Source organism: Oncorhynchus clarkii, chromosome 18, assembly GCF_045791955.1.
Source record: "Oncorhynchus clarkii lewisi isolate Uvic-CL-2024 chromosome 18, UVic_Ocla_1.0, whole genome shotgun sequence".
Taxonomy (NCBI): domain Eukaryota; kingdom Metazoa; phylum Chordata; class Actinopteri; order Salmoniformes; family Salmonidae; genus Oncorhynchus; species Oncorhynchus clarkii.
In genome coordinates this window covers 23,042,275-23,061,705 of record NC_092164.1, presented here as the reverse complement: position 1 = coordinate 23,061,705, position 19,431 = coordinate 23,042,275, and the positions used below count along the sequence as shown (strand labels likewise).

Genomic DNA, 19,431 nt, shown 5'->3' with positions numbered 1-19,431 from the left:
GCTGGAACAGACAGGACTGGCAAAAAGTGCCCTTCACTGACAGGTCACGGTTTTGTCTCACCAGGGGTGATGGTTGGATTTGCGTTTATCGTCAAAGGAATGAGCTTTACACCGAGGCCTGTACTTTGGAGTGGGATCGATTTGGAGGTGGAGGGTCCGTCATGGTCTGGTGCGGTGTGTCACAGCATCATCAGACGGAGCTTGTTGTCATTGCAGGCAATCTCAACGCTGTGCGTTACAGGGATTTCCCGCAAGACAGGAATGTCAGTGTTCTGCCATGGCCAGCAAAGAGCTCGGATCTCCATCCCATTGAGCACGTCTGGGACCTGTCGGATCAAAGGGTGAGGGCTAGGGCCATTCCCCCAGAAATGTCCGGGAACTTGCAGGTGTCATGGTGGAAGAGTGGGGTAACATCTCACAGCAAGAACTGGCAAATCTGGTGCAGTCCACGAGGAGGAGATGCACTGCAGTACTTAATGCAGCTGGTGGCCACACCAGATACCGACTGTTACTTTTGATTTTGACCCCCCCCCCTCTGTCCAGGGCTGTTAGTCACATGTCTGTAGAACTTGTTCAGTTTATGTCTCAGTTGTTGAATCTTGTTATGTTCATACAAATATTTACATCTGTTAAATTTGCTGAAAATAAACGCAATTGACAGTGAGAGGACGTTTCTTTTTTTGCTGAGTTTATATCTACTTCGAAGTGCTCACTGTAAGTTGAGAGAACATTATACAGACAGAATAACAAAAACATATTCTATAGCCTATGTATGAAATGGTGTTGATCCATTGTAGAATGCATGTTCAACAGGTTGAAGTGTTGTCAACTTAGAGCAGTCTAGTTCAATTTAGCAGCCCATAAGCTCTCTCTAGTGGACACACATGGAACAGCTTTAAGTCACGAACAAATTTGACAGAAGGCCTTTAAGACATTTGCCATACTGTACATACAGTGAGTAGATTGATTATAGTGTAATTACAGTGTAATTAAATCACTACTTTAAAAATATATACAATACCAGTCAAAAGTTTTGACACGCATACTCATTGAAGAGTTTTTTTTTTGTGTGCAAAGCTGTCATCAAGGCAAAGGGTGGCTACTTTGAAGAATCTCAACTATAAAATATATTTTGATTTGTTTAACACTTTTTTGGTTACTACATGATTCCATATGTGTTATTTCATAGTTTTGACGTCTTCACTATTATTGTACAATGTAGAAAATAGTCAAATTAAAGAAAAACCCTTGAATTAGTAGGTGTGTCCAACCTTTTGAATGAGTAGGTGTGTCCAACCTTTTGAATGTAGGTGTGTCTAACCTTTTGAATGAGTAGGTGTGTCCAACCTTTTGAATGAGTAGGTGTGTCCAACCTTTTGAATGTAGGTGTGTCTAACCGTTTGAATGAGTAGGTGTGTCCAACCTTTTGAATGTAGGTGTGTTCAACATTTTGAATGTAGGTGTGTCCAACCTTTTGAATGAGTAGGTGTGTCCAACCTTTTGAATGAGTAGATGTGTCCAACCTTTTGAATGTAGATGTGTTCAACATTTTGAATGTAGGTGTGTCCAACCTTTTGAATGAGTAGGTGTGTCCAACCTTTTGAATGTAGGTGTGTCCAACCTTTTGAATGAGTAGGTGTGTCCAACCTTTTGAATGTAGGTGTGTCTAACCTTTTGAATGAGTAGGTGTGTCCAACCTTTTGAATGTAGGTGTGTCCAACCTTTTGAATGAGTAGGTGTGTCCAACCTTTTGAATGTAGGTGTGTCCAACCTTTTGAATGTAGGTGTGTTCAACCTTTTGAATGTAGGTGTGTCCAACCTTTTGAATGTAGGTGTGTCCAACCTTTTGAATGTGTAGGTGTGTCCAACCTTTTGAATGTGTAGGTGTGTCCAACCTTTTGAATGAGTAGGTGTGTCCAACCTTTTGAATGAGTAGGTGTGTCCAACCTTTTGAATGGTACTGTATATTTCACATCACACATCTTCAGAAGGGATACAATCATTAACAGGCATTGAATTAGAGTGTTTGTAAGGTGTTCTAGTTTTTTTTTTTTTATCGTCAGATTGAATTATTTTCTACGGAATATCCTTTTAACTAGAAGTGGCTCTCTGCTGGCTTGAAATGACATGACATGTGGTGTGTTCAGACTGCTTAAAACACTGACTATCACATCAATCCCTGAATCCTACTTTGTTCCAGTTTCTTATCATCCTGAATAATAAAACAGAGAAATTCACCTCCTGGATTCCCAGATCAGCAGACATCTAGTGTCAGTTTGACACTGGTGCTGATCAGCTCTCTACAGCTGGGGGACTAAGCCAGGGGCCTGATGAGGGCCCTTCCATATTAAACAGGCAGATTAGACACGTTAAACGGAGGGCAGCCTGGAGAGGTGCTGTTACCGAGACCTCCGGGGTCCTGCTGCTCATCAGGCAGGTACGGTAGTGCAGTCACACACACACACACACACACACACACACACACACAACAGGAAGGAAACCTCTCCTCTCTCCCCCACTGCCTGCTATGCCTCACTGTCTTCCTCTCCTCACTGACCTCTTAGTCTGCCAGCGTCTGCTGCCGCGGTAATGCTACCACCATTCCCATCATGCACAGGGGCATACGAGCTCCCATGAGTCCCCACACCGCTCCCTGCCATCTGCCGTGATTTATAGAAAATGGCCGATGATTTATGGCCTAGTCATCTCACAATGAAGTTGTTTTCTTTCATTATGGCGACCTCCCGACCCAGCCGCCACTCCCCTGCATGCTTGGGGAAATGTGTGCTAATCATACACCATAAAGATCTTTAAACAGAAGGGGGGGGTTGGCCGGGGCAGTGGAAATGGAAGGGGCTTTTATAAAATTAATTTCAACAGCGTGTGAATACTAATAGAGCCGAGTAGAGCAGACCTTGGTGGTGGCGTGTCGGAGATGAGACGCGGCCACCGCAGAGAGATACCGGCCTTAATGAGACTGTTTTAGGTTATTAAGGACGGTGGAGACGAGGTAGCTGCCTGACAGGCCACGCACCGCAGCTACTGCACCGTTTCTCCTTCAGCTTTTGATCTCGAATTGAAAAAGGACCTTTCTGGAGTCTTGGGTGATCCAGAAGAGTTCAAAGATGAATGCCTAGTTAAAGCTGGTAAAACCTGGACGTCTCAGTGGTCACACATTTGCCCCAATGTTAATTGAATCATATGCTGCTGATTGTAACAAACAATACAGGGAATCCACTTCAAAGCTGGCCAGCCTACTAACACTTTCTTTTTTTTGATCACTAATGATGCAGGTGGCGATAGTGTTTTTCCACTCTTTATTGGTGAGTCTTCAGATGACTGGAGAACGCACACAAACCAAGGATGCGGCAGTGACAAATGAGCGTCTGCGGTCTCATTGCTGATTCACCACATCCCTAGTGTAATGGTCTGTGCCCTCTATCCTACCCCTGATTGGGGAAGGCTACGGTGCACCTGTGAGCCCATAAGAGCAGCAGGACAGCTAATAACTGTTCAATTCAACTTTCAGTTTGCCTCCTCTAATGCAGTGTACACTAGCACGCGGTGCCGCGCAGTGAAACGCCACTTCCCATTCGTTTTCAATGGAAGGAAAGCGGTTAGAAGCAGAGGACCGTGGTAGCCTACTTTTGCACCCAAAATTATTTCAAAAAAAAAAATTCAATAAATACACAGAGGATGCTTTTTTCCTCTCAAGAAAATGCAAAGAGCGCCATCTGCTGCTATTCCCATGTCCTGCAGGAGATGTTTTTTCTCCCACATTCTCGGGAAGATACTGTATATCTGCTCTCAATTTATACTTCAAATATACAACATGTGATTACACGCTTCAGACAGGGACTGAAGTTGGTTTATTTCAAGTTTAAATTTCAACAAATTCTATCACGGGTGAAAGAAGTGAACAAAACATGAAATGTGTACAGTCATAACACACAGAAAATATAACAGACGGCATATAAATATAGGTACGGGAGGGATAAAACAATGACTGAAGCTAAACAGAAGAAGCATGCATTGTAAATGGTTCACAAGAAATAGAACAGCCAAGCCAATATTACATCTGTGGGAAAATACTGCCATTAAACTATTGGCTTTATTTACAGCAGCCTTGGGATGCATCCCAGATGGAACATTATGCCCTATATAGGGCACTACTTTTGACCGGATCCCACAAGGCTCTGGTCAAAAGTAGTGCACTGGGTAGGGAATCGGGTGCCACTTGGGACATAACCTTGGTCTTCGACGCAACACCTTTCCTGTCTAATTCATGATGTATAATACAGCATTTCGAAATAGGGGCAAAAAAAACACCAATTCAAAAGCAGTATTCAGAAGCTATTAGTATGGATTAATATTGCAGGTATACTGTAAAAAAACTAAAACAAGGCACAAGCAAATACATACTCAAGATACATGGCTTGAGGATAATAGGGTTTGGTTTTTGATACAGGCCAGTGTGTGCACACAGCATACAATTACAGTATACAATGTTTGGTCTGTTAAATCAGCCCTAGCTTGGTAGCTGTGATGGATATCAATAGTGTGTGTGTTATATAATACAAGCTGACCAGACATTCATAGATTAGAAGCAACGTTTCTTCAACATAAAGTCGCAGTTGGGAATGTTAGTTAATCATTGAGGTTGCTGGGTATAATATTGCATGTTCCCTCGCATGCAAACGAGGTCTCTCTCAGACTCTCTTTCAATAACAAGTCTGTGAATCAATGATTAAAAGTACTGTACAAAACACTCATTTTGAGTTTCATTTGTGATTCAATTGCAACAGGCAAGTCTAACAAAAGAAATACTGTGTTTGTATTTGACAACATTTTGTACTTGGTCATAGCCATAGCTGATAAAATTGCTGAGTTCTCACATTTGAGAAAAAGAGAAACATTGTGCACTGCTACAGTACATTTTAACAGTCAATGTAGTGAAACTGTACTACAGAAACAGTAAGGCCCTTGGACTTTTAACAAGGGATGGGCTCAATTCCTTTCAATCAAATCAGGAAGTAAACTGAAATTGCAATTTCATTTTTTATCCCCATAGACAATCATTGAGGAAAATTGGGAATTGGAATTTCTGAATGGACTGAATTGAAATGGAATTGACCCCAACTCTGAATTCCTGTTCTAACCGAAACAACTGTACCTTTAACATTCATAATAAGGAGAGTAAAATACATTAGGTTTAACGCCATGATTAGTATTTCTAAAGCAGCAGTAACATTTCATAGGTGCGCATAAAAATGACATCTATACATTTCAAACAAGGATGGTTTAACTTACAATGGTCATTTACAGTGCTTTGACAAAAAAGGTTCATCCAAGTAGTTGGATTTTATGTAACTAATTCATTATTGCTGGATTCAATTTAAAATACATATTTTTTTCCCCCTGTCTTTAAATTGTAAAAAATAATAATATTTGCACTGGCACTTAAAATGTCCTTAAGATTATCGACTAATATGTCAGATTGTCATTGTCTTTCTACTATGTGACGAATAGGTACTGCCCATATTTCGATTTCAGACTAAATATTTCACATTTGAAAATTCTAGGACTCTTATATTTGCAAGAAAACTTCAGATCCCAGTAGTTTTGACTCATTACAATGTGGCCCGAATGTTAAAGCACAAAGAACAGCAGACTCAAAACGCCACCAACTCAACCAATAACTCCCCATCCATAATAATAATGTATGAAGGGTGAGACTGTAATCCTTGTGAAAAAGGAAAACATTCCTTCACTAGTTGTTGGGCCCAAACCACAGTCAAAACACAGGTGTTACACACAGAAGCAGTTTACAACACAGCTTTTCACTGCATGTACTAATCATTGGCCAGCCAAATGATCTTCTCCCACTAATGGAAATGAACAGTTTTTTTTTTTTAGATTCTCACTAACTAAGAAATTCTATCGCTTCACAAGAATTATTCTTTAAAATACAGGCTTAAAAACATAGCATCGTCACTAAGAACAAATTCTTCAGACGGCAAATACTACAGAACAATTACGATCAAAATCGTCATTTTTAAACTGCCCCTTTACAAATAGCACGTTTCCAAATAAGCCCATCTGTCCATCGCGAGAAGGAACAGAGGCAATGAGGCGGTCGTGTGCAGAGCGACACTCTGCTTCCATCAACATTAAATCCTTTCAGACGGTTTAAAAAGGACTCCGGTTTCATTCAAAGCTCTTTACATTCATTCGACTAGGTCTGAAGTAGTGTATCTTAATAAAAAAGGTGGAATAAACGTATTTACAAGACGACAAAACAGCAGGAAATAAAATACTGATTGCAACAGGCATAGGGTTTCCCAACCAGGAACAGCCTACAGCCTTTATTAGAATACATTAAAACGACAAGGAGGTCTGGAAAGAAAGATTGAGGCACAACTGTTTCCCTATCTGGGTCACGCTCATTAGGGCACGCCATGGAAAATATTTCAAAACGGTAAAAAGAAAAGAAAATTAGTGTTTCTTATTGGACCAGTAGTCCAGGTAGTCCCTTCCTGTTTCATTCTGTTTTGCACTGTTTGGTGCCCTATGAACATAACCCTGTACTGTATGTACCTGCACACACATGGATGAAGCCGGAGGGCCATGCTCATTAGTATGAGGAGATGTCTGAAGAGCTGCTGCTGTTGCTGGTGGATGTCTGGGCTCTCTTTATGTACAAGTTCAGCAGCTTCATCTGATGGGATAGTAAAGATGCTGAATGAAACCAACACATGACGTTTCAAGATATTGAAAAACATTCTGCAACCAGTAGATCTTGAAAAAAAAAAGAAGGGAGTTAAAGACATTGTCTGCATCCTAAATGGCATCCTATTTCCTAGTGCATTACATAAGGAATAGGGTGCCATTTGAGACGACCCAGACAGGGCGCTGAGATGAGAGGGTAGCGTACCTTGCTTCCTGTGAGCTGGGCCAGGTAGGGCTTCAGCTCTTCACCGATGACAGAGTAGACAGCCACCAGACAGAACACACTGGCCTTCCTCACACTGCTCTCTGTGTTGTCATACCCCTGTACACAGAGAGACATCAGAACAATATTAGACATACACCGAGTACAGCAAACATCAGGAACACCTTCCTAATATTGAGTTTCAGCCCCCCCCCCCCTTTGCGTCGGGGCATGGACTCGACAAGGTCTCGAAAGCGTTTCACAGGGATGCTGGCCCATGTTGACTCCAATGCTTCCCACAGTTGTGTAAAGTTGACTTGATGTCCTTTGGGTGGTGGACCATTCTTGATACACACGGAAAACTGTTGAGTGTGAAAAACCCAGCAGCGTTGCAGTTCTTGACACAAACCGGTGCGCCAAGCACCTACTACCATACCCTGTTCAAAGGCACTTCAATATTTTTTATTTGCCCCTTCACCCTCTGAATGGCACACATACACAATCCATGTCTCAAGACTTAACATTCCTTCTACAACCTGCCTCCTCCCCTTCATCTACACAGATTGAAGTGGATTCAACAGGTGACATCAATAAGGGATCATAGCATTCACCTGGTCAGTCTATATCACGGAAAGAGCAGGTGTCCTTAATGTTTTGTATATACTCAGTGTCTAGACAGTGTGGCATAATCCCAAGGACAGAAAGTCATTATCTTATGTAACTAAACCCCAAGCATCAACACTTTACTGGAAGTAGATGCATATCAAGTGCTTCTATTTGAAGTAGATACATTTCAAGTGCTTCTATTCCGTGTCCACCAATCAGTAAGCACATCAATAAATCAACCAATGGACTAACCAATCATTCAACTTGACCTATAAAGCCCTTTTTACCTGCAGTAGTCCTGGTATGATGTCAGGCAGCAGCTGGTGGAGTGACTCCTTGGTGATGCGTTCGATCACCTTGGTCTGCATCTTGATGGAAGCCAGGTTGATGGGGTAGTCAGCCGTCTGGACGATGGGACACAGCACCTTGATACACTGCTCTGGGTGGATGGAGCCAGCCAGGGTGGAGGCTGACTCCTCTGCTGCCCGCACAACCTGGGTAGAGAGGGAAGGGTAGAGTGAGGAGGGTGAAATGGTTGATCATGGAATGGATTCATTTTGGTTTATTGGCAGAGAAGGGTACATGTACAGTACCAGTCAAAAGTTTGGACAGACCTACTCATTCAAGGGTTTTTCTTTATTTTGACTATTTTCAACATTGTAGAATATTAGTGAAGACCGAAGAACTATGAAATAACACATGTAGTGTTAAACAAACAAAAAGTGTTAAACAAATAAAACTAGATTTTATATTTGAGATTCTTCAAAGTAGCCACCCTTTGCCTTGATGACAGCTTTGCACACTCTTGGCCTTCTCTCAACAAGCTTCATGAGGTAGTCAGTCACCTGGAATGCATTTCAATTAACAGGTGTGCCTTGTTAAAAGCTAATTTGTGGAATTTCTTGAGCCAATCAGTTGTGTTGTGACAAGGTAGGGGTGGTATACAGAAGAAAGCCCTATTTGGTAAAAGACCAAGTCCATATTATGGCAAGAACAGCTGAAATAAGCAAGTAGAAATGACAGTCCATCATAACTTTAAGACACGAAGGTCAGTTAATACGTAAAATTTCAAGAACTTTTAAAGTTTCTTCAAGTGCAGTCGCAAAAACTATCAAGCGCTACGATGGAACTGGCTCTGATGAGGACCTCCACAGGAAAGGAAGACCCAGAGTTACCTCTGCTGCAGAGGATAAGTTCATTGGAGTTACCAGCCTCACAAATTGCAGCGTAAATAAATGCTTTACAGAGTTCAAGTAGCAGAAACATCTCAACATCAACTGTTCAGAGGAGAATCAGGCCTTCAGGGTTGAACTTCTGCAAAGAAACCCCTACTAAAGTACACCAATAAGAAGAAAATACTTTCTTGGGCCACCAAACATGAGCAACAGACATTAGACTGGTGGAAATCTGTCCTTTGGTCTGATGAGTCCAAATTTGAGATTTTTGGTTCCAGCCACTGTGTCTTCGTGAGACGCAGAGTAGTTGAACGGATGATCTCCACGTGTGTGGTTCCCACCGTGAAGCATGGAGGAGGTGTAATGGTGTGGGGATGCTTTGCTGGTGATTTATTTAGAATTCAAGGCACACTTAACCAGCATGGCTAAAACAGCATTCTGCAGCGATACCCCATCCCATCTGGTCTGTGCTTATTAATTTGTTTTTCAACAGGACAATGACCCAAAACACACCTCCAGACTGTGTAAGGGGTATTTGACCAAGAAGGAGAGTGATGGAGTGCTGCATCAGATGACCTGGCCTCCACAATTACCCAACCTCAACCCAATTGAGATGGTTTGGAATAAATTGGACCACAGAGTGATGGAAAAGCAGCTCAGCATATGTGGGAACTCCCTCAAGACTGTTGGAAAAGCATTCCTCATTAAGCTGTTTGAGAGAATGCCGAGAGTGTGCAAAGCTGTCATCAAGGCAAAGGGTGGCTACTTTGAAGAATCTCAAATATAAAATATATTTTGATTTGTTTAACACCTTTTTCGTTACTACATGATTCCATATGTGTTATTTCATAGTTTTGATGTCTTCACTATTATTCCACAATGTAGAAAATAGCAAAAATAAAGAAAAACCCTTTGAATGAGTAGGTGTTCTAAGACTTTTGACTGGTACAGGCGAGGCTATTAACTCAAGATGTGTAGACTTAGCATGTCCTCTAAAGCAGAGCCTCATAAACAGAGACAGCGAGTGAGCGCTACCTCTTTGTGGGAGTCTTTGTGTGCCTCCAGAGTCTTCATAATGGTGAGCTCTGCATAGTTCTTGAAGCGGGCCGGCTGGTTACGTAAGATTTCCTTCAGCACTCGTAGTGCCAGGGCCCGGATGGTGTGCTGCAGTTTGGGGGAAAAGGACACGACATGCTCAGAACCAACCATTCAGAGACAGTGGAATGAAAAACAATGGATTAAAACATCAGATTGTGGCATTGCTCCCAGGGCAGGAGTTTACTTTATCTCTCCATCCATCCATCCATCTATCCATTTATCTTTTCCTCCAGAGTCCTTACATCTTGGTCTGACAGGGTCTCCAGCAGCAGGAGCAGCATGGTTTTGAAGTGTTCCTCCCACACTGCCAGGCTGTCCTCCCGGGCTATCTTCAGCAGCTCCAACAGGGCTCCCCTCCTCTCCTCTGGCCTCTCACTGGGGTTAGACAGCTCCTTCAGCAGCTCACCCGCCTTTCAACGACCACAATAGATATTAGTCAGTGTCCATAGAATTACATATAGATCACTAAATGGAATTTGATAGGATTATGTAGCTATAGTAAAACACTGAAAATATTGTTGTTAAATGAATTCAATCAATCACCAGTTCCAGCTGCTCCGCAGGGGAACTGTTCTTGGTGTGCAGCATCTTGTTTTCTCCACCACACTCTTGGCGGCCTGCGAGGTAGATGGTTGAGAGGGGGGTGGGGGAGTCTTACCTTACAGCTAATATATAGCCTATTATAAACAGGGTGGTCCAAGCCCTAAATGCTGATTGGCTGACAACCGTACAGCACGGGTATGACAAAACATGTATTTTTACTGCTCTAATGACGTAGGTGACCAGTTTATATCAGCAATAAGGCACCTCAGTGGTTTGTGTTATATACACGACACATGGGCCTTATTGCTTAAAATGTTTTATGACCATCCAAAATGGCCCCCTATCCCTATATAGCTCACTACTTTTGACCAGAGCTATGTAAGGAATAGGGTGGTCAAAAGTAGTGCACTACATAGGGAACAAAAGGTGCCATTTCAGACCCTTGAGACAGCCTCACCATCTCGAAGTTGCTCCACGTCGTCCTCGTACACCGTTTCTTTCAGGGCAGCCTTGTCGTAGGCGCTGATGGTGTCTGTGTAGTTGTAGGGGTTGTAGAAGGAACGCGGGGAGGGGGTGTTGAGTAGGGAGGTCTTGTTGTCCAGGGCCGTGCGACCCCCGGGCCCCTCCACCACGTCGGCACCAGAGTGTGATGCTGGTCCAACACCCGGCTGAGGAGAAACAAGACTAATGTTAAAACGTAACATAACAAACGTAGAGTTTTAGAAAAATAACTAAACGCATGTCCATTCTAGAGAAGATAAAAATATTCACCAGAGAGAACATTTGCCAAACAAGTGCACTTGTTCACTCCCCCCTCTGGATTTAAAAGGAATGGGCTGTGGGAAGACACTCCCTCTAGTCCATTCTAACACCAACCCAAATATTTTAAATCAATGAGGGGGGGTGAGTGAGTGAGTGAGTGAGTGAGTGAGTGAGTGAGTGAGTGGAGAATAGTAGGGAATTGCCAAAGCCCCTCACCGTGTCCTCTCTCTTGCCTCTGCCCGGCTCCATGAGGTCCTCCTGACTGCGGAAGCTGAAGTTCTGTATGGCCTCAGTGACGCCTCGCAGGGAGCTATAAATCTGATCGGTGTTCAGGTTCTCTGTGTCGTACTCCAACATGCTTCAGGGGAGGGTTATTAATCAAGTATGACACTTACATCACCACCACAGGAAGAAGACATCTGCCCAGTGGGCAAAAGCGGGGGAAAAAACTGGTTGAAATGACGCCATTTTGTTTACCTAGTCCGTAAAGATGTCATTTCAAGCAGTTTCTCATGTAAAAGATCAACCGTGCATAACAGTAGGTGTAGACAGAGACAGTGTGGAACAGACTGGGGAGTCAAGGTGTTAATGTGGTGAATCCCCCGAAATGTGGGCACATGAGAGCACAGATTGCTGCTGCGGAATGGAAAAAAAAATTAAAGAATGAAGTGAAAGGAAAAACAAAAGAGACCGTGGGGTAGGGACAAATCAAGTCAGCTATGTGACAATGTACCTGGGAGAGTAAGCACTTCGTAGGGTCTTCAGGGAGGGGGCAGCAACAGTGGAGGAGAGAGGAGAAGGGAAGGGAGGGGGGTACTTTGACAGGCCATCGGCACTCCAACCCCATAGCCGACTGTAATGTGCCAGCAAGGGAGGGAAGGAAGGAGGGAGGGAAAGAAAAGGGGGGATAGAGGCGCGAGGGAGAAAAAGAGAGACGTGAGGAGGGAACAGAGCCGAGCGGGGGGGGGGGGGACTACTTGTTGTCGTTGTTAGTTAAGTTAGTAGTGATGTAACCAACTTCTACAGTGTGTTGGGGACCAGGTATTAAAAGATTACGTCAGACCTACCTGGGAGAGAGCGCGCCCCCACGGGAGCAGTTGGTGGGAGAGGTGAGGGGGCTGCTGCGACTGCTGGGGTGGCGAGGCGGGGGAGGAGTCCGTCCCATGGTGCTACTGGGAGAAGCCTGCGGATCACACAGAATCGGAGCAGGTACAGTACATTATAAACTAGGTGGTTCGAGCCCTGAATGCTGATTGGCTGACAGCCATAGTATATCAGCCCATATACCACAGGTATGCCAAAACATATATTTTTACTGCTCTAATTACATTGGTAACCAGTTTAAAATAGCAATAAGGCACCTCAAGGTTTGTGATATATGGCCATTATACCACGGCTAAGGGCTGTATCCAGACACTCTAAGAACAGCCCTTAGCCGTGGTATATTGGCCATATACCACACCTCCTCGGTCTTTATTGCTTAATAATTTGATGCTATCCCAGTATGTTTAGGTTACAATTGTCCATGTTACAGCAAGCAAGGTTTATGTTGATGGCTAACGGTGCCAGTGAGAAGAGGACCTTCCTGAGCAAATTCCCTACTCTTCTTCTCGTGGTGAGTAGATATTTGGGATCCAGCCAGTTTAGCCCTGCTCAGTCTCATCCTCTCGATGACGTTGATTAGACGTGAACGTCAGAGTCAGGTCTTACCATTCCGGTGTTGCTGGAGTTACGCAGGTGGCTATGCAGCAGTTTAGTGGCTCCGTCCTGGAAGGTCTTGGGCAGGGCCCCCAGCAGCATGGTGAACTCTGGGGTGTTCAGCTCAAATAAGGCGATCAGAACCACCTGGGCCGCCTGGGGATTAAAGGGTCACAGCGAGGTCAAAGGTTAGAGGTCATCATCAAAGAGGGTGTTCACTTTCCCCCCACTAACATTGATATGCGATATCACGCAACAGTGCATTTCAAGGTAATGCATTACCTGCATTTCAAGGTAATGTTTGGCCCTTAGAGAAGAGAGGGAACTTTTCGACAAGCCCATTCTGCTCTCACAGAACCATGAGTCACATCAGTCAACGTACTGGCGAACACATGATCCATATGCACCGCACGGAAATACAGAAGCACACATTTGTTGAGGTTCAGCTAGCATTCAGTTAGTCAGGCGAGTTAGAACCAATGTCAGTTCTCGTAAACCAGTTCAAGAACCAGCATCGCAATGCTCTCGGGTGAAATTCCATGCATGTTGGTCAACCAAACCTGGTCACTGCAGATAAACAAGAACTATGAGTAACAAGTAACAGCAGCACAGGCTATTAGAAAAACACAATATTACCGCACATTCAGAGCCATCGTGTTGCCCATTCCCACCCCGTCGCTTAAAGGGGCAATCTGCAGTTGCGACATAAACTGTTTGACTTATAAATGAATTATACGTACCCAAATATTAGCTTGTTTAACTCCATTGTTTGTAAACAAAGTCAACTTAAAACAAACACGGTATAGCCTCAAAACACAGTTAAAACTATCATTTTGATATCATGGATGGTTAGTCCTTGCATCCCCAGCTCGGTCTATGAATTTGAGAGTGGTTGCATTTCTCCAGCCAAATCTCTTGTCTTTTTTTTAGCAAAACAGTGGTGGGGTCAACACCTTGTTATCTTTTCAACTGCTGATTGCCCCTTTAACATTCACTCATTATGAAGAAAACTTTGAAAGCAGAAACAAGTGTTCTGGCTCATTCAGAGCCATTTCAGTCCCCATTCCCACCCCTGCACTGTCCTTTACATCCCCAGTTATAAAGCAGAAACAACTCTGTGTCTGCCAGCAAGGCGAAGTTGGGTTAGAGACAGAGAGCCCAGGCTTGAGGAAGTTATGTGAGGCAGACTGCAGACCGTGCAGCTGACTGATGGGTCGGGGGGCTCTACTACCTGCTTGCACCTCTCCTCCACGTTCCCCTCTCCAGGTAGAGAGGCTACGGTGGTGCTGGGCCTGCCTGACAACTCCTCACCTGCCCAGCTATGGTGGAAACTCTGGGGTTGGGGGTCGACCGACGGGTAGGGTGGGGAAATTATCCGTTTAAAATACAAAAATAAAAACAACCAAAAAAGGGATAAAGCCAGCAAACAATAGTTATTTTAGAGCTTCGGCTGATCAGTTGAAAATTTACAGAAATGCTGATTAATGTGCATTGTCCCTGTGAAATACAAAGTCAATAAAATAAAAAAAGTCTGACGCTGTTGCTATGGAAACAAAACACAACTCGACCCACCTTCCGGACATCGGAGCTCTTTGGTTCCGTGGTCCAGGTGATGATGCGGGAGACGGCCAGGCGCGTCTCGCTGGAGTTGACAAAGTCTGCGGGGTCCATTTGACGGGCCAGGCACTCAATGTACCTCAGGATGGCCACCTTGACCTTCAGGTTGGGGGTCTGGGTCTGGTCCACGATGAAACGCATCAGGATGTTAAACTGCTGGTCGAACGGGAACGAGTCCCTGGGAAAGAGAGAGGAAAAGAAATAGAAAAGGGCATGAGATGAGCGGGATTGATCCACTAGAACAGGGATCAAGCTAGATTCAAGCTAGCAGCTAGATTCAGGCAAGGGACGTTTTTTTTTCTTGCGTGGATTGTCGTGGGGCCGGTACCCAATTACAAATTATTTGTAGAAGGCAAATTATCTGGAAGAAGCCCAAACCGATATAATATTTAACTAAAACATAATCATTTCAAACCTCATTTGTATATTATCACGTGTCTTTCGTTTATGTGTGGAAACACTTGGGAACAGATTTCCCAAATTAAAATCACCTGGACCTTATGTCCAACAATGAAAATGCAAAAAAAAAAACATGGGGGGACAAACATGAGGGGAACCCTGCACTAGAAACTCTACAAACAGACAAAAGCAACATCTAAGGGCTTTTCACACTACCAAGCAGAGCCAAAAGAAGCTGTACTGAGCTGGCCTGGTTACACATCCACCATAGTGGGTGGAATCGTGCTGAAAAGCAAAAAGTGGAGGGAAGAAAAATCAACAACACCTGTGTGAAAACGCTAATAGAGATGGGGCTTTAGTTCTGACCTGGTGACGTCCAGAGCCTTCTGGACCTTGGCCTGTACGGAACCCAGGAGGTCAGCTCCCATCTTCTTCAGCAGCTGGGTGAGCAGGACAAACAGCCAGTCCTGCAGGTCCTCTCTGTGCAGGGTGATGAAGTCTACCAGGGTCTCCAGAAACATGCTGAACACCTGACACAGTGACCACCCAGCCAGTCAACAATAGGCTATACATACAGTGCCTTGCGAAAGTATTCGGCCCCCTTGAACTTTGAGACCTTTTGCCACATTTCAGGCTTCAAATATAAAGATATAAAACTGTATTTTTTTGTGAAGAATCAACAACAAGTGGGACACAATCATTAAGTGGAACGACATTTATTGGATATTTCAAACTTTTTTAACAAAACAAAAACTGAAAAATTGGGCGTGCAAAATTATTCAGCCCCTTTACTTTCAGTGCAGCAAACTCTCTCCAGAAGTTCAGTGAGGATCTCTGAATGATCCAATGTTGACCTAAATGACTAATGACGATAAATACAATCCACCTGTGTGTAATCAAGTCTCCGTATAAATGCACCTGCACTGTGATAGTCTCAGAGGTCTGTTAAAAGCGCAGAGAGCATCATGAAGAACAAGGAACACACCAGGCAGGTCCGAGATACTGTTGTGAAGAAGTTTAAAGCCGGATTTGGATACAAAAAGATTTCCCAAGCTTTAAACATCCCAATGAGCACTGTGCAAGCGATAATATTGAAATGGAAGGAGTATCAGACCACTGCAAATCTACCAAGACCTGGCCGTCCCTCTAAACTTTCAGCTCATACAAGGAGAAGACTGATCAGAGATGCAGCCAAGAGGCCCATGATCACTCTGGATGAACTGCAGAGATCTACAGCTGAGGTGGGAGACTCTGTCCATAGGACAACAATCAGTCGTATATTGCACAAATCTGGCCTTTATGGAAGAGTGGCAAGAAGAAAGCCATTTCTTAAAGATATCCATAAAAAGTGTCGTTTAAAGTTTGCCACAAGCCACCAGGGAGACACACCAAACATGTGGAAGAAGGTGCTCTGGTCAGATGAAACCAAAATTGAACTTTTTGGCAACAATGCAAAACGTTATGTTTGGCGTAAAAGCAACACAGCTGAACACACCATCCCCACTGTCAAACATGGTGGTGGCAGCATCATGGTTTGGGCCTGCTTTTCTTCAGCAGGGACAGGGAAGATGGTTAAAATTGATGGGAAGATGGATGGAGCCAAATACAGGACCATTCTGGAAGAAAACCTGATGGAGTCTGCAAAAGACCTGAGACTGGGACGGAGATTTGTCTTCCAACAAGACAATGATCCAAAACATAAAGCAAAATCTACAATGGAATGGTTCAAAAATAAACATATCCAGGTGTTAGAATGGCCAAGTCAAAGTCCAGACCTGAATCCAATCGAGAATCTGTGGAAAGAACTGAAAACTGCTGTTCACAAATGCTCTCCATCCAACCTCACTGAGCTCGAGCTGTTTTGCAAGGAGGAATGGGAAAAAATGTCAGTCTCTCGATGTGCAAAACTGATAGAGACATACCCCAAGCGACTTACAGCTGTAATCGCAGCAAAAGGTGGCGCTACAAAGTATTAACTTAAGGGGGCTGAATAATTTTGCACGCCCAATTTTTCAGTTTTTGATTTGTTAAAAAAGTTTGAAATATCCAACAAATGTCGTTCCACTTCATGATTGTGTCCCACTTATTGTTGATTCTTCACAAAAAAATATAGTTTTATATCTTTATGTTTGAAGCCTGAAATGTGGCAAAAGGTCGCAAAGTTCAAGGGGGCCGAATCCTTTCGCAAGGCACTGTATTTACTTCACTGTTAAGGAGTATTACATGGATGACATACAGAACATCAATAATTAACCAATCAACTATCTGAATAGTTGGATTCGATTGCATTACTATTAAAAAGTGACGGACAAAACCAAAAAAACACTTACTCGCTGATGTTATAAATCCACCGCAAAGACCACCATGCGACACAAAAACAGACAGTTAGTACAGTAACTACATTAGCGTCCCGTCAGAACACAGGCTATATCAGACACAGAGGGAAATCGATTGGGGGCTCACCTTGCTGTGTGGGTCAGCAAACATCCTAGTGAAGATCTCACACAACCGCTTCAGCTCCACACGACTGCGACACACGAGCGGGGGAAAAAAAGTAAGGCGATCAATCGCACAACACCTTTTGGTTTCAGCCAGATTTCAAATCAAGTCAAACTTTATTTGCCACATCCGCCCGAATACAACAAGTGTAGACTTTACTGCAAAATGCTTACTTTACAAGCCCTTAACCAACAGTGCAGTAAAAGAAGAAAAGATTGACCAAGTAGGCTAAAATAAAAAGTAGCAATAAGAATAAGAATAACGAGGCTATATACAGGGGGCACCGGTACCGAGTCAGTGTGCAGGGGTACAGTCCAGTTGAGGTAATCTGTACATGTAGGTGGGGGCGTAGTGACTATGCATAGGTAACAAACAAACAGCGGGTAGCAGTAGTGTACTGGGGGGGGGGTGGTCAATATAAATTGTCCAGTGGCCATTTTTATGAATTGTTCATCAGTCTAATGGCTTGGGGGTAGAAGCTGTTGAGGAGCCTTTGTCCTAGACTTGGCGCTCCGGTACCGATTGCCGTGCAGTAGCAGAGAAAACAGATTTGTATCTAGAGCACAGTTGTCTCAGTGACGGCCTCAAATACACGACATTACAAGAGTTCAAAACAAAAATAGATGGTCTCTTTCCCACCTGAGAATTCTCTGGCTAACGAGCAGGTTCTGTAGTCCCAGCAGCCCCTCCTTCCTCTCAGACCAGTTGGAACTGGCACAGTGGTTCAGCACCTCGGCCACGTCCTCCGTCTGTCTCATGTAGTGGGGCGGGCCGCCGTTCCGCGAGCCATACGAGCGCTCAGAGCAGGCGCTGCTGGCGTCGCTGTTAGCGTCATCGTCTGAGTAGATGCCCGGGGACTCGTACCGCCGCCTGACTGGCCGCCGCTGAGGGGGTCAAGGGTTAAGAGGTCAAATGGTCATACAGGTACACATACAGCATACTCACTAAGTCATGCCACCGAGTGAAGAGAAACCAACGACACTTACTGTTCAACAAGCTGCCATGAGACTGACTACACATTTGAGAGGCAAATAAGAGTCCAAATAGATGCGAATCCAAGAAAATGTTCCACCAAGAGAAAAAGCCATCAAAGCTATTATGATCAGCATGCTGTGACTCCTATGGTAAAGAGGATAGAGAATCTAAGTCACACATGCCGGGGTAAACATCCACCTTGTTGTTCCTGGCGTCTCCTAGTAACAGGGCGTCGGCTACAGCTGCCTCCACCTCGGTCCCGGTGTTGAGGATCCTCATGGCGTTGACAGAGGCTGAGATACGGGCCTGGTGGGCCAGACCTAGACGCTCTGGAGGAAACACAGAGATATTGTAGTACTTTTAGAATAGTACTGTGGTATTATAGGAGCACAATAACACAGTATTATTACGAAGGAAAAGCGGTCAACCTATTAAATGGGGTGTAAAAGTCACAGGGGGAAAAACAAATGAAGCAAATTTCATCAGCAGGTCATGAGAAACTCAAGAGAAGAAAACACAAAATAATAATATGATGAATTGAAGTTTTATTTTACAGCACAGTATAAGGGCCAATAAAAAAATGTGTACTAACAAAACAGAATGACACAAAATAACACAGATTGACTTGAAAAATAAGAAGCATCCAAACTGAAATAAAGAGGATGCTCAGCTCTCCATCGCCCTCTGTGGGTGATCGAGGTGAACTGCACGATGGAACACTGACATGCCATCTGTCTGGTCTAATAGAGACATGCAGGACAGGTCACCTGAGTGGCCCACAGACTCAGCCGAGTGGAGAGCACTGGTGGAGCGGGAGACACGTCTGGACGCTAGAGGAGGAACAGTGGGAGTGGGGTGACACTTTACTTGGATAGTCCCAACTACTAACCCTTATTCTAACCTTACACTTATCCTAACCCTAAACGTCACCCTTAGCCTAACGCTTATTCTAAAACTAACCGTAACCTTAGAAACCAGTGGCTTATCAACAGATAGTTTGACCATCTGTCGAGTTACAGATGAAAAACCGGGAGAGGACATCACACACGTGAAGTTAGACACGGCTTTAAAAAGAGCACCTTCTTCAACTCATACAGTACATGACTTGTCAACCCGAGCAGGAGGAAT

General features: G+C 44.0%; 1 protein-coding gene across 16 annotated transcripts in view; it reads right to left on the bottom strand.

Annotated features, from left to right (window-relative positions):
• Positions 1 to 3,850: 3,850 nt before the first annotated feature.
• Positions 3,851 to 19,431, bottom strand: part of LOC139373226 (CLIP-associating protein 1-B-like) — a 49,147-nt gene continuing 33,566 nt past the window's right edge. For 10 of the 16 annotated variants that reach the window (XM_071113484.1, XM_071113487.1, XM_071113485.1 and 7 more), the window contains 16 exons: positions 18,502 to 18,632; positions 17,968 to 18,212; positions 17,293 to 17,356; positions 15,196 to 15,359; positions 14,386 to 14,608; positions 14,045 to 14,146; positions 12,826 to 12,969; positions 12,183 to 12,298; positions 11,332 to 11,473; positions 10,811 to 11,021; positions 10,354 to 10,427; positions 10,053 to 10,220; positions 9,748 to 9,876; positions 7,825 to 8,031; positions 6,935 to 7,051; positions 3,851 to 6,718 (listed from right to left, as the gene is read on the bottom strand). In XM_071113484.1, coding sequence (XP_070969585.1) covers positions 6,635 to 6,718; positions 6,935 to 7,051; positions 7,825 to 8,031; positions 9,748 to 9,876; positions 10,053 to 10,220; positions 10,354 to 10,427; positions 10,811 to 11,021; positions 11,332 to 11,473; positions 12,183 to 12,298; positions 12,826 to 12,969; positions 14,045 to 14,146; positions 14,386 to 14,608; positions 15,196 to 15,359; positions 17,293 to 17,356; positions 17,968 to 18,212; positions 18,502 to 18,632 — 2,321 coding nt within the window. In that variant the 3' untranslated portion in view covers positions 3,851 to 6,634. The remainder of the gene's footprint in view (positions 6,719 to 6,934; positions 7,052 to 7,824; positions 8,032 to 9,747; positions 9,877 to 10,052; positions 10,221 to 10,353; positions 10,428 to 10,810; positions 11,022 to 11,331; positions 11,474 to 12,182; positions 12,299 to 12,825; positions 12,970 to 14,044; positions 14,147 to 14,385; positions 14,609 to 15,195; positions 15,360 to 17,292; positions 17,357 to 17,967; positions 18,213 to 18,501; positions 18,633 to 19,431) is intronic. The other 6 variants (XM_071113486.1, XM_071113490.1, XM_071113500.1 and 3 more) reach the window with 1 other exon arrangement.